General features: G+C 38.7%; 1 protein-coding gene across 1 annotated transcript; it reads right to left on the bottom strand.

Annotated features, from left to right (window-relative positions):
• Window positions 1-2,497: 2,497 nt before the first annotated feature.
• On the bottom strand, window positions 2,498-3,628 carry LOC111895811 (uncharacterized). Its single transcript, XM_023891871.1, has one exon. The coding sequence runs from the start codon at window positions 3,626-3,628 to the stop codon at window positions 2,498-2,500; it is 1,131 nt and encodes a 376-aa protein (XP_023747639.1).
• Window positions 3,629-12,683: the final 9,055 nt, after the last annotated feature.

The raw sequence follows: 12,683 nt of genomic DNA, 5'->3' as shown, positions 1-12,683 counted from the left end.
ATCAGCCATTTTTTAGACAGGGGCAAATTTGTCCAAATTATCCAGAAACCATCCAGAACCATAGATGCCAGCTTAGCTTTTGCCTTTTACATGCAATAGAAGCATGATCCATGTCGACTTTGCCGGCTTCACTCAGCGACACATGTGTTGTCTTTAATCGAGTTCAAGCTCCAATGTTCTTCAGCACCTGCAGAGTAAGAAGTAACACCAGAAAAAAGGAGAGAAAAAAAACGCACACCAAGAATTATTATAGTGTCCCCCAACCCACAACCCAGATTTCACACGAAAGGCAAACACCACGAAAAAGAACTTAATCACAGCCGATTCCTAACGTATGTCTACCCGATGAAAGAGACTCACACCAAACGCACGCTGGCTGTAATTAGGTACATCACCAAGGACCCCAAATTCACCGATAAGAACCCAATGAACCCACACCCAGGACCCATGCCCCCCCCTGTCTCAACTATTACACTCAGCTATCGGATCACAACGCCAATTCTCCCATCTAGTTTTTTTATGTTTGCTTCTTGAGTTGATCCACAAATGGCTTAGTATTTGTACTTCGTTTGCCAGAATTTTATGTGATTTGACTATGTTTGAGTGGATTCTATCGTTTCTGAACTTCCAGATCACCCACATGTATATCAACATAACTGCTTCCTGAATTTGATCCAAGTTACCCCTGCCCGGCGCTAGGTTCCTGCAATGAAGCATTTCATTCAGTGAACTGAAAGTTAATGGGAACATATACCACCATTTCTGCACACAACTCCAAACTTCTTGTGAGATTGAGCATTCAGTTAATAAATGTGATTCGGATTCCTCAGCAATATTACATAGTGGGCAGGTAGTCACAGATACAATACTCATTTTGCTTAGATTCACTCTGGTGGGTAGCCGACTATGACAAACTCGCCATGCTAGGATATTCACTTTACCAGGGACCAGGTTGTTCCATTCCCAAGCACCAGATGGTGTTTTTGGCAATATTGTTTCATCAATGAATCTCCTAAGAGAGGCCACAGTATATATCCCCGAGGGTTCGAGGCTCCAGGTCATGTTGTTGTCTAGCCGGGCTATCGATCTTGAGAAGAGATTACGAAGATTCAGGTTATCTTTGGACAAGTAGTTATGAAGATTCACAATGCTACTCCAACAGTATCCTTTCCTCTTAGCTCTGGAAGGGGCATTAAATCCCCCATCATTCCCATATATTGATTTTATGACATCTTTCCAAAGTTCGTGTTTGCTGGAAGAGAAACGCCACCACCATTTACCTAATAGTGCTAGGTTGTGAGCCTTCAGGCTGCCAATGTCAAGTCCCCCGTCTTTTTTCTTTGGCAAAATTTTATCCCATGCGATCCATGATACCCTTTTTTTCTCGAATGACCCGCCCCAGAAGAAGCGGCATCTCAACTTCTCAAGTGTTTTTAGTACCTTAACCGGAGCTTTGTAGAGCGAGAAGAGGAATGAGCTGAGGCTCCCCAACACTGATTTGCATAATGTTAATCGACCCCCATACGACAACTTTTTGGCTTTCCATTTTGATAATTTTTCTTGGAATTTGGATATAAGGGAGTTCCAATGAACCAATCTAGACATACTTGCACCCACCGGCATTCCTAGATATATGAAGGGGAGGTTCCCGATTGAGCAATTAATGCTTCTTGATAACCAGTCTAGTTCCACCTCACTGACTCCAATGCCAAAGAGTTTGCTTTTGGCCATGTTGACTTTCAGACCTGAGGATAATTCAAAGCATCTCAAAATTCTAACTAAATTTTTTGCGTTTTGTACTGACCAGGAGCCGAGGAAGATCGCGTCGTCAGCGTATTGAAGATGTGATATGGTAGGCCCATTGTTTGGCAATTGAACCCCATGGAAGATGCCCTGCTCTTTGGCCTCTTCCAGCGCAATGTTAAGGCCCTCTGCAGCCAAAATGAACAGAAATGGAGACAAGGGGTCGCCCTGTCTTACTCCTCGCCTAAGTGGAAATTCTTTGTAGGCGGATCCGTTAATGATTACAGAAGCACGAGCCGAGGAGAGACAGCCGAAGATCCACTTACGCCACTTCTAGCCAAAGTTCATTTGAGCCATTACCGAATCGAGATATTTCCAATTGAGGCAATCGAATGCCTTCTCGAAATCAACCTTGAAAAGGAACGCCTTCGATTTGTTCTTCCGAAGCCAAGATATCACTTCGTTTATAATCAATGGACCATCAAGAATGTTGCGGTCTTTGATGAAAGCCGTTTGGGTATGGCTCACGACTTGAGGGATACATCTTTTTAGCCTTTCCGCAAAGACTTTGTCTATGATCTTGTATATACATCCAATTAGACTGATCAGGCGGTATTCACAGAGGGAAATCGGGTCGGATGTTTTGGGGACAAGGATGATGAAGGAGAAGTTACATCCCCTATCAATTACACATGTAGATTCGAAATCTTTGATTGCTAGGTATATATCGCTCTCCATCATGTCCCAGTGTTTTTTAATGAAAGCAAAGGTGAAGCCATCTGGTCCAGGGCCTGTCATTTCCGCATAGCCACACCGCTGCTTTGATTTCCGCCGTTGTAATTGGGTCTTCTAAGTTTTGAGTTTGAATGGGGCTGAGTTTGTTGAATTTTTGGCTGGGGAATTGGGGTCTGATGCTGATTTGTTCAGTGAACTTTTTGGAGAAGCATTCAAACGCGTCTTTTTTGATTGATTCTGGATTGGATGTCCAGAAACCATTGATGTTGATGCCAGATAATTTTTGAAATCGATAATTTTTATTGATCAGACCATGGAAAAAAGCAAAGTTTTCATCACCTTCCAGTGCCCATTTACATCGGGATTTCTGCTTAAGGTCGAGTATGCGTTTGGCCTCAAGATCCATCAATTCTCTGTGTAGATTCTTTCGGAGTTCTAGCTTCGATTCATCTGGGGAGTGCGATTCTGCATTAAGATCGATTGAATCGATTTCCTTTGTTAACTCTTCCACTCTTTTTTGTTCCTTCACATTTTTGGATTTTCTCCATTCCTTGATTTTCTCTTTGGTATTTTTTAGTTTGCCAGCCACCACTTGTATAGGGGAGAAGGAAGCAAAGGTTCCTGGAGCTATGTTACATACCCAGCCTTGTTTAACAACTCCTTCCAGCTCATCCTCTAGTAGCCAGGAATTGAAGAATCTGAATGGGGGTGCCCCAAAGTCACTAACAGATGATGAGAGGATTAATGGACAATGATCATAATGTAGTCTCGGTAGGGTCGTAACTGTCAGGTGCGGCCAATCAGCAGAGCAATTATGCGAGATTAGGAAGCGGTCAAGTTTGCTATGTTTGGAGTAGTCTGGACTCATATACGTGAACTTGCGGCCACCGATAGGTAGATCAATTAAACCCGCAGAAGCGATGAATTTATTGAAGTGATATGCAGTGGAAGAGCAAAATATGGACCCAATTCTCTTGTCCGCTGATCTGACTGCGTTGAAGTCTCCGAACACCACCCATCGAATATTATCGTCTGAGCATATGACACTTTCCAGATTTGACCATAGCGTTTTCCTTCGAGATGGGTCATTTGGAGCATAAACGTTTATAAACCCATATGCTAAATTCGAAGCAACCCAAGTTCCTTTCATTGCTAAGAAGTTTTCCCCTTTTATAGTTACAGAGCATTTAAATGTTGATGGGTCCCATAGTGAGGCTATTCCCCCTGACAGTCCGATCGAGTCGACTGTTTTGCACAAGAATGTTGACGAGCCCCAGATTGCCTTATCTAATTTGCCCTTAAATTCTGAGGTTTTTATTTCTTGGATTCCAAGTAGCGATATACAGTTTTTAATTCTAAGAGTTTTGATCCATTCTCGTTTTACCTCACACCCGACACCTCTGCTGTTAATAGTGAGAATCTTCGTTGATTAATAATGGTGACACTCCTTTATGACTCCTTGTACCCCGCCACCAATCGTCTACAGTTATAAAAAAAATTAAAGAAAAAGGTGTTGGATTTTTGAAATACCATAACGATTTCCCTTTCTACTCAAATTCACACGATTGTCCTTAAAACTCTTTTCTTATTATTATTTTTTTTTTTACAATTTACCTTTGGTGGTGTGTGCACTGCAATCTTCTCAAGCTCTTCCCCTTTGAACCAGAAGTACCTGAAACATAAACTGAAAACCTTAAGCACAAAGTTTAGTGAGTTCCCTAAAATACCACATACCATACATAATAAACACATAATGGGCCCCGCCCGACATTAGGCCCCGGCCGGTATACATATAATCATATAACAAATAAACATATACACATACAATAATCACAAAGATAAAAAGCATACAGAACATTCATCGGGCCTCGCCTAGCATCGGCCCCACCCGGCAAGCATACACTACAACATTAACACCCTATGGCGACGACGAATTCAGACTCTATCCCGACGACATGTCGTCGCTATAGGGTATGCCGACAATATGTCGTCGGCATAGAGCCGTCGACATAGGTCAATAGGGTCGTCGGTATAGATGTCGTCACGATAGCTTCACCTATGGCGACAACTTGTCGTTGGGATAGGTTTTGTCAATCATATTTTCGGGGATAAAAAATAAAGTTTTTTTAATTACCTATAGCGACGACTTGTCGTCGGCAAACCTATAGCGACGACATGTTGTCACCATAGGCTTTGTCTATTACGATGACAAGTCGTCGCTATAGGGTTTTAAAAGGAGCCAATGACATACCTATATCGACGACTTGTCGTCGGGATAGGCACTGTTTGCTTTTTTTTTCAAATTTTACAGATTTAGTACATTGTCATTCCTGCATTTTTAACAAATCCAAAACACATTCCAACATATATGAATTGAAATACATAAGTACCATTGTTCAAATTCAAAACATCAAATTCAAGTAGTTAATAACATAGTTCAAAACACTAAAAAAAACATCAAACATCATTATCATAATCATATCCTTCTTCTTCTTCTTCTTCTTCTCCTTCTTCTTCTTCTTCTTCTTCTTCTTCCATCATTTCGACAACTTGTTGAGAGGTAGTTGCTTGTGTGTTAGAGTTGAATAGAAAGTTAGGAAATGGTGGTGGTTGGAAGCCCGGAATGCATGCCGCCAATGATGTATTATATTGTTGCAAGTACTCTTGCATTTGTTGTGCATCAAATTGGGATTGAGATTGGAGTTGAGATTGGGACGATTTTGAAGTGGAAGGTCGTTCATTTGGAATTAAACCGAAGTTGGCGGTTGGTCTCCTACCCACCCCGCGAGCATGCCCGCGTCTCGTCCTTAGGGCATGTTCTAAACATTCTTCCTCGTCTACTATTCCGTCTTCCCCAACCTCGCTTTGCATTTTCTCATATTCTTCTTGAATTTTTTCCTAAAATAAAGAAAACAATAAACATATGTTAATTAAAACAAACAACTAAACTTAAACATTAAAATAATAATAATATTCCTTAAATAAAAAACTATAATTAATAATAATAATAATATATTTAAACAACACATTCATTTCGTTTATCACTTACCCAATCTTCTTGTGCTCGACTTGTACACCAACCCGAACCTTCTTTGTAGCGCATTTGTCTCCAACCCTCAATATGTTGCGGCTTCATTCCCATTTTTTCCTATAATAAGTGAAATCAATAAATATATTTATACAAATGTTAATAACACTTTTAACTAATAATATAATATTTTATTACCTCTAAATAACGTCATTGAGCATAGGGTCTACATCCGTGAGCACTTGTGTGCGGAAGTTTCGACCTACAAATTTTATTTTTGTCCGACGTGAGTCTGTATTCATCGGTCAAAAATAACAAATCAATCATTTTGTTCCAAGCTTCGGCAGACCAATCAGCCGGTGGACATCTTCTTGCCCTTTCCACATCATGATATCCACCAACTCTATCAAAATGTTTTTTCATATCATGCTTGCGGTCTCGATAAGCTCTTTGCATGTCTTCTTAGATACCCGCTCGAAGGGGTTCCCACAAGTCTGTGCCCCGGTACCTATTTAGATCAAAATAAGTCTACAAAATGAAAAACATATGTGATTAGTAAAAAAATATTTAATAAGTGTAAAATTCAATACATATAAAATATATTGTATACTTACTTCTAGCTCGGGATATAAATCATCGTTGAATTTGATAGGAACACGACGCCAAGTATGATAATGCAACGGTACCTTTGATCCCACCAGATTTGAGATCAGTCTGACAAACATTTGCCCGTTGTCCCCCACAAATCGGTACGTTCGCCCGGAGATATCAATTCGCAAATCCAAAGGATTACACTTGTTATTTTCATACTCGTCGTACAAATTTAAGTTTCTCCCTTTGCCACGTTTATTCACATTCACATTCTTCGCTTGTGCTACATTTACATATAGAATTGAAAATTTAGAAATTTAAAACTTTAATATATCTAATACTTAAAAATTTCATGTAACTTACAAGATTGGCAACCCGATGGTACACCGCGTGCGACCCCGTGTAGTGGTCTATCCCCATCGTCTCCTCCATGTCCCCTCGCGACTTCTGTCATCTGTTTAACAAATATTATAAACATCAAAAATAACATTATATACATAGTTAAATTGTATGACTTTTTGTTTGAGAAAAAAAACAGACGAAATGGATAGATATTGACAAGTATATAAAGAAATATATACCCTGGAAGAAGAAATCGGACGGAATTGATAGAGTATTCACAAGGGTAGACTTCTAAACACATTTTATAGCAATGTACTTTTATTAGTTTGTTATAGTATATATACATTTTATTTTTTTCAATTACAGCATTGTACTTTTAATATTATTTTGTTTTTTGTTTTTGTTTTTTTAGCACCATAAACAAGATAAAAAATACTTTTAATATTACTTTTAATAAATTTTATTATTTTGTTTTATGTTATAACTTTCAAATAGAAATGAAAATAAAATACTTTAATTAACAAGATAAAAAAAAAGTATGTTGCTATTAATAACTTTTATAGTTTAAATATTTTTGACTTAATAAACTTTAATCTCAATAAACATATTTTTATTAGTTTAAATATTTTAGCTTAAAAAAGTATGACAAACATTTTAACTTAAAAATTAAACATTTGATCACTTTATTCACTTAAGCTAATAAACTAAACAAATTAAACACAACCATACATATACATAGTTAAATGGCCGCGATTATTTTTGAGATTACCGCGATTATTTTTGACGTTCCCGCCAGACTTATGGCGACGACTTGTCGTCGGCATAGATATCGCGGTCAAAGGAAATTCGTCAAAGCTTCCAAAAGATATCGCGACGACATGTCGTTAGGATAGGGCGACCTGTAGCGACGACATCTGTCGTCGGGTTAGATGTCGTCGGCATAGCTGAGTATTCTTGTAGTGATACCAGCACATAAAACATGCAATAGTCACATAGACATCTAGCGCCCTAACATAACAAACCATGGGTCAGCATTGGTGCCTTCGACCCGCTAAACACAGTGAGGAAACTCACATCAAGCTGCTAAATCACTCAACTAAATATCTGTCTTCTAGTCCAGAAATCCCCATGCTATCATCATCAAAATAATCATCCAATTATTAATTCGATTATGACCCATAACCAAGAGTCTAAGTTATTTGGCCCATAACCAGGGTAAAAGACCATTTTACCATTTATCTAACTCGGTCCAAAGCCAAGGCCCAATTCAACTATTCAAAAGGCCCAAATCCTAAATAGCAACCCACAGCCCAATATATGGCTTAATCTTCAAATTTGGGCCCAAAACCCATCATGGTCCTAAATCCACAGAAGCCCAATATGCTAGCCCTAAGTCCGAAACAGAAGTGTAATGGCCCAACCAGGACCAAACTTACAAACCCAAACTATGGCCCAATACCGAGGACGTCAAGCCCTAAAAGCCCATCTACTGAGTACACGGGGTGTACTTAGCTCATACGCTTCGTGTACTACATCTAGGGCTAGTACGTGCAGCGTACCAGCTGGGTACGCCCATCATACTCCCCATTTTGCCAACCTAATCCATTAAGCACTTAATTGGTTGAGACCTCAAGCCAAACTCTCAGATATGATCCTAAAAGGGGACTTATCACATAAAGTCAGCAACTTTACACTCATGCATGGCTTGATCTGGCTTCCTCTTCCTCTCCATCTCAATATCAATCTCCTTCTCTCTAGCTCTTGCAATCATATCCTCCAGTATCCTACAACTGGATCGGCTCACAAACTACCGAATATCACTCCTCAGCATCTCATGCTATCTCGCCTTCTTTATCTCATCATCTGCCACATACTACAGAACCAATATCGCCCTCTCACAAAACATCGCGGTGATCTCAACCACCGTCTCAGTAATCTGGTGTAGGTCCTGGAACTCCCTCGCCAGTTGTTGCACCTCAATCACTAGGGTGAAATCAGCTCAAAATCTGGTCGTAAAATCATCCCATGTCATCGAATCAACAGCCTCATCACCAACGGAGCACCCAACCTCCTCCCACCAGTATCGAGCTCTGTCTTTCAGGAGACAGGAAGCAAATATGACCTTTGCCCCATTGGGACAACTGCTAGTATAGAAAGCATTAGCCACATCTACTAACTAGCACCTTCTCGCGATCGTGTCCTTCTACCCAAAGTAATCCGAAGTCCCACATGCTCGGAACTCCCTGAAGGTCAATGAACGTGTCCCAATCAAAGTCACCATCTCAGAACGGAAATAGCCCAAGCGCTCCTCCAACACCTCCATGATACAATCCTTGATCGTACCAAAGATCACAAGAATTTGTCAAGTATCATGCGGGTAATCTCAGACGAAATGAACTCTCGTGTCTGATTATCCAACTATCCGGCTCCAGAACCTGAGCCTGAACCCTCACCAACACCAGAACCACTAATTGGTCTACCTCGAAGAGTCACCATACTAAAAATAGACCATATAAACCATCAGAATACGCATATATATATATATATATATATATATATATATATATATATATATATATATATATATATCGATTAGTCTCATACTCTACAAGCTTCCTAGTTTCATCGCAGTTCTCCATGACTCGAGAATGTATCCTCTATTTCTAGTAGTACGGGCCCATACTACCTTCCATATTTATTTGTACTTTCCTCAAGGATCGCTTTGATTCCTCCAAGTCACTCCTTACCCACACAAATTATCCTCCACAAGGAAAGGCTCCCAACACTAAATCTATTCCTTAGTTTTCCAAGGGTAAACACCACACCACTCTATGCCATCAGCTTCAGAAGGAACTCCCACCAGCACCCTCTAACTAGATTATGAATACAATTACATATCACCGACACTAGATAATTCTTCGAATGAAAGGTCTCACACTACAACGGTTGGACTCAAACAAGAGTTGCGCAATAGAGTTAAAACCTAACCTTTTTAAATTATTTAGTTTCTGTAATATGTAACTTAGCATATTCGCTTACTAGTTAGCTGAAGTTAGTGAGAACTCCTAAAAATTACAAAGCAAGCAGCATTCAAGCCTTGAGTAATTGGGATCAAGCATAACCTAATCAGGCCATCCTATCACTGACATATCAGTATTAGCATGCAAGTCTACAAGCTTATATAGTAGGCATATTAATGTATCCATCCTAGCATTCTATCATGAAAATCCTGAGCAGATCCTTAGCCCTAACTAGTATGCGATTCACATATTCATAAATCAAAGCATATCATAAATCATGCATGGGTATTTTGGGAAAACTAACTTGAGCTCGGTCGATTGTAGGCACCACACACTTTTTTTAGTAGAAATCCTTTTTATAAAACTTTTCTTTTTGAAAAAATTCTACCAAACCCTCAGTTTAAGTCCAGACACACTCGAGAGTACGTCTGAATCCCTCAAACCAAGGCTTTGATACAAACTTGAAACGTCCCAAAATTAAGACCAAAAATTTTCGTTTTTAATTTAATAAAATTACTATCCAAAACATCATCATGAAAACCATGGTGGAATAAAGTGTATAAAATACATCACAAACATAGAGTAAACATAAAAAGCGGAATAAGGAGGTGTGTGCACTACAATCCTCTCAGGCTCTTCCCCTTCGAACCAGAAGTACCTGAAACATAAACTGAAAACTGTAAGCACAAAGCTTAGTGAGTTCCCCAAAATACCACATACCATACATAATAAACACATAATGGGCCCTGCCCGACATTGGGCCCCGGCCGGTATACATATAATCATATAACAAATAAACACATACACATGCAATAATCACAAAGATAAATAGCATACAGAACAGTCATCGAGCCTCACTGTCACACCCCAAAACCGAGAACGGCGGAAACGTTCGGCGGCGGAGGACGTCATGTAAAGTATCACAACACAGTAAAAGTAAATAAGAAAACAACATCATCCATTGCATTAAATATATAATTTTAATACAAGCGTGTTCTGAACAGTTATAGACACCAAAAAAATAATGTAAATCAAAATAATAAGATGAGTCTTGGATGCGCTCCATCTTCTCAAAAGCTGGCGTCGGTACCTGTCTACTGATGACCTGAGAATACAAGTTATTTTGAAAGAGTTTATCAGCATTAAGCTGGTGAGTTCATAAGTATTTTAGTGTCAGTGTTTGTTATCAAAAGGTTTGAACATGTCTCAAGTTTAAGTTTGTAAAATGTATGTAAATGTTTGTAAGTGTTTGTAAAAGTTTGAATCTCTCAGAAAAACCTATATTTTCTATTAAAGTAGCATTCTACCAAGGGTTAACTGTTTTGTATGTTCGTTTGTTGTAAAAGTGTGTAATTTCCCAAGTGTAACTATCATTAACAAATATAGTTCGTACATTAATGTTTAAGTGAAATAATCACTAAATATATGTAATGGGTAAATTATTGTAGTACTGTAGTGTTGTATTATAGGAACTACTGCTATACTAACTACCTTAACCCGGATTTATATTAAGGTATCCTGTGATTAATTGTACCATACTATTGACTGGTAACAACGACATACCAATGGTCATAAAACGGAATGACGTTTGGCACCCGCAGACCTGCAGCTCCGGCTGTAGCTAGCAGCAAGGTGTAGGATAGTCAATCCAGTATAGATCTATACGCAAACTCATGCTCTCCCTCCAAGAGAATTCTGGCTACAACTCGGGCCATGACATTTAAGGCATGCTCCGATACAGGGGATCACAATTATTAACGTATTCATGTATATGTAATGTAATGTTACTTGTTCTAGTATCGTTGTATATGTTCTCTTTCTAGTATAGTTGTATATGTTCTCTTTCTAGTATAGTTGTATATGTTCTCTTTCTAGTATAGTTGTATATGTACTCATAGTAATGTAATGTATATGTTCTCATAGTAATAAGTATTGACACACGAATGAACTGACTCATTGATCTAGCAATAGTAAAAGTATGATCCTGTGCTACCCCGATGGTAGCCTATTAATTATGTAACTAGTACGCATAAATATGGAAACACTTTTATGTCTATATATGTACACATGATATATAATTAATATTTAAACGACCTTCGGACGAGTACCCGATATCCTATCAGACGACATCCAAATCGAGGAAAAGGAAACAAGGTGGATAGCCTTCCTAAGTCCTTTAAACATTTCTTATATAACTATACATATACGGGCATGCAATTTATAATAAGTATAAAAAAGTTTAAATAAAAGTATTTGATAAGTAAAAGAGTTTGTAAAGCAGTTTGAAGTAAAACAGTTTGATAAATAGTTTGAACAGCAATAAAATCATTGGTTTTATAGTTATTAATCACATGTGATTGATGTAATAACTATAAGTATTTAACTTGTATTCCCCCCCCCCATAAAAGCATTTAAAACATTTAAAAGTATTTCAAAGGTTAATTAAAGGGGTATGAACTCACTTGTGGTGAGTGGATTGGATTGAAGTGTCAAATACTGTGCTAGGTGGCAAACGAAGACTTGTTCACACGCACGAGCCTAGTTATCATATAATGAGCATATATATAACTAATTAGCCAAATAATAACTAATGAATTAAGTTGGGACACTCTAGAACATGTAAACACTTTGTATAAGTGTTATAAGTCCTAAGGGTTGCTTCTAGGTTGTTGTGGGACAAGGCTAAAGGGGTTTAAAGTTCCAAAGGGCCTTATATATGTGTTTACTCTTCAATAAACTCCACACAAGGAGTTTACGGTCGTAAGCCCTTGAGTTTACGGCCGTGAACTCCCAAACTTGATGGCATTTGGTGTTTTGAAGTGTTATTTGATTTCTAGAATAAGTTCTACTTGGTAGTTTACTCCTTGGACTAGTTTAGGGCATAGAAACACTCCTTTGAGGAGTTTACGGCCCCAAGGCCAATTCCTTTGGAGTTTACGGCCGTAAACTCCCTTGGAATGATGTTTTTGATGCTTTCAAGTCCTTTGCACATGTAGGATAGTTTCTAGGCATTTGTTTTGAGCTAATGAAGGTCCTAGGCACACTTTGGTGCCCTTGATTGATGTTCACGGCCCAAGTACATTAATAGGGCCGTAAACTCACATAGGAAGGTGTCTTTGATGTTTTAAAGTCCTCAAATTAGTTAGGATTAAATAGGGGTTAAAGTCCAAGGCTTTAGGAGTGATTTAAACACTCTTTGGCACTTGATTTTGGAGTTCACGGTT

This window comes from Lactuca sativa, chromosome 3 (genome assembly GCF_002870075.4).
Source record: "Lactuca sativa cultivar Salinas chromosome 3, Lsat_Salinas_v11, whole genome shotgun sequence".
Taxonomy (NCBI): Eukaryota; Viridiplantae; Streptophyta; class Magnoliopsida; order Asterales; family Asteraceae; genus Lactuca; species Lactuca sativa.
This window is presented reverse-complemented; position numbering and strand designations above follow the sequence as displayed.

What these genes read in the sequence shown, in the direction of transcription:
- LOC111895811 (XM_023891871.1), bottom strand. Translation starts at nt 3,628, where the DNA reads ATGAAAGGAACTTGGGTTGCTTCGAATTTAGCATATGGGTTTATAAAC.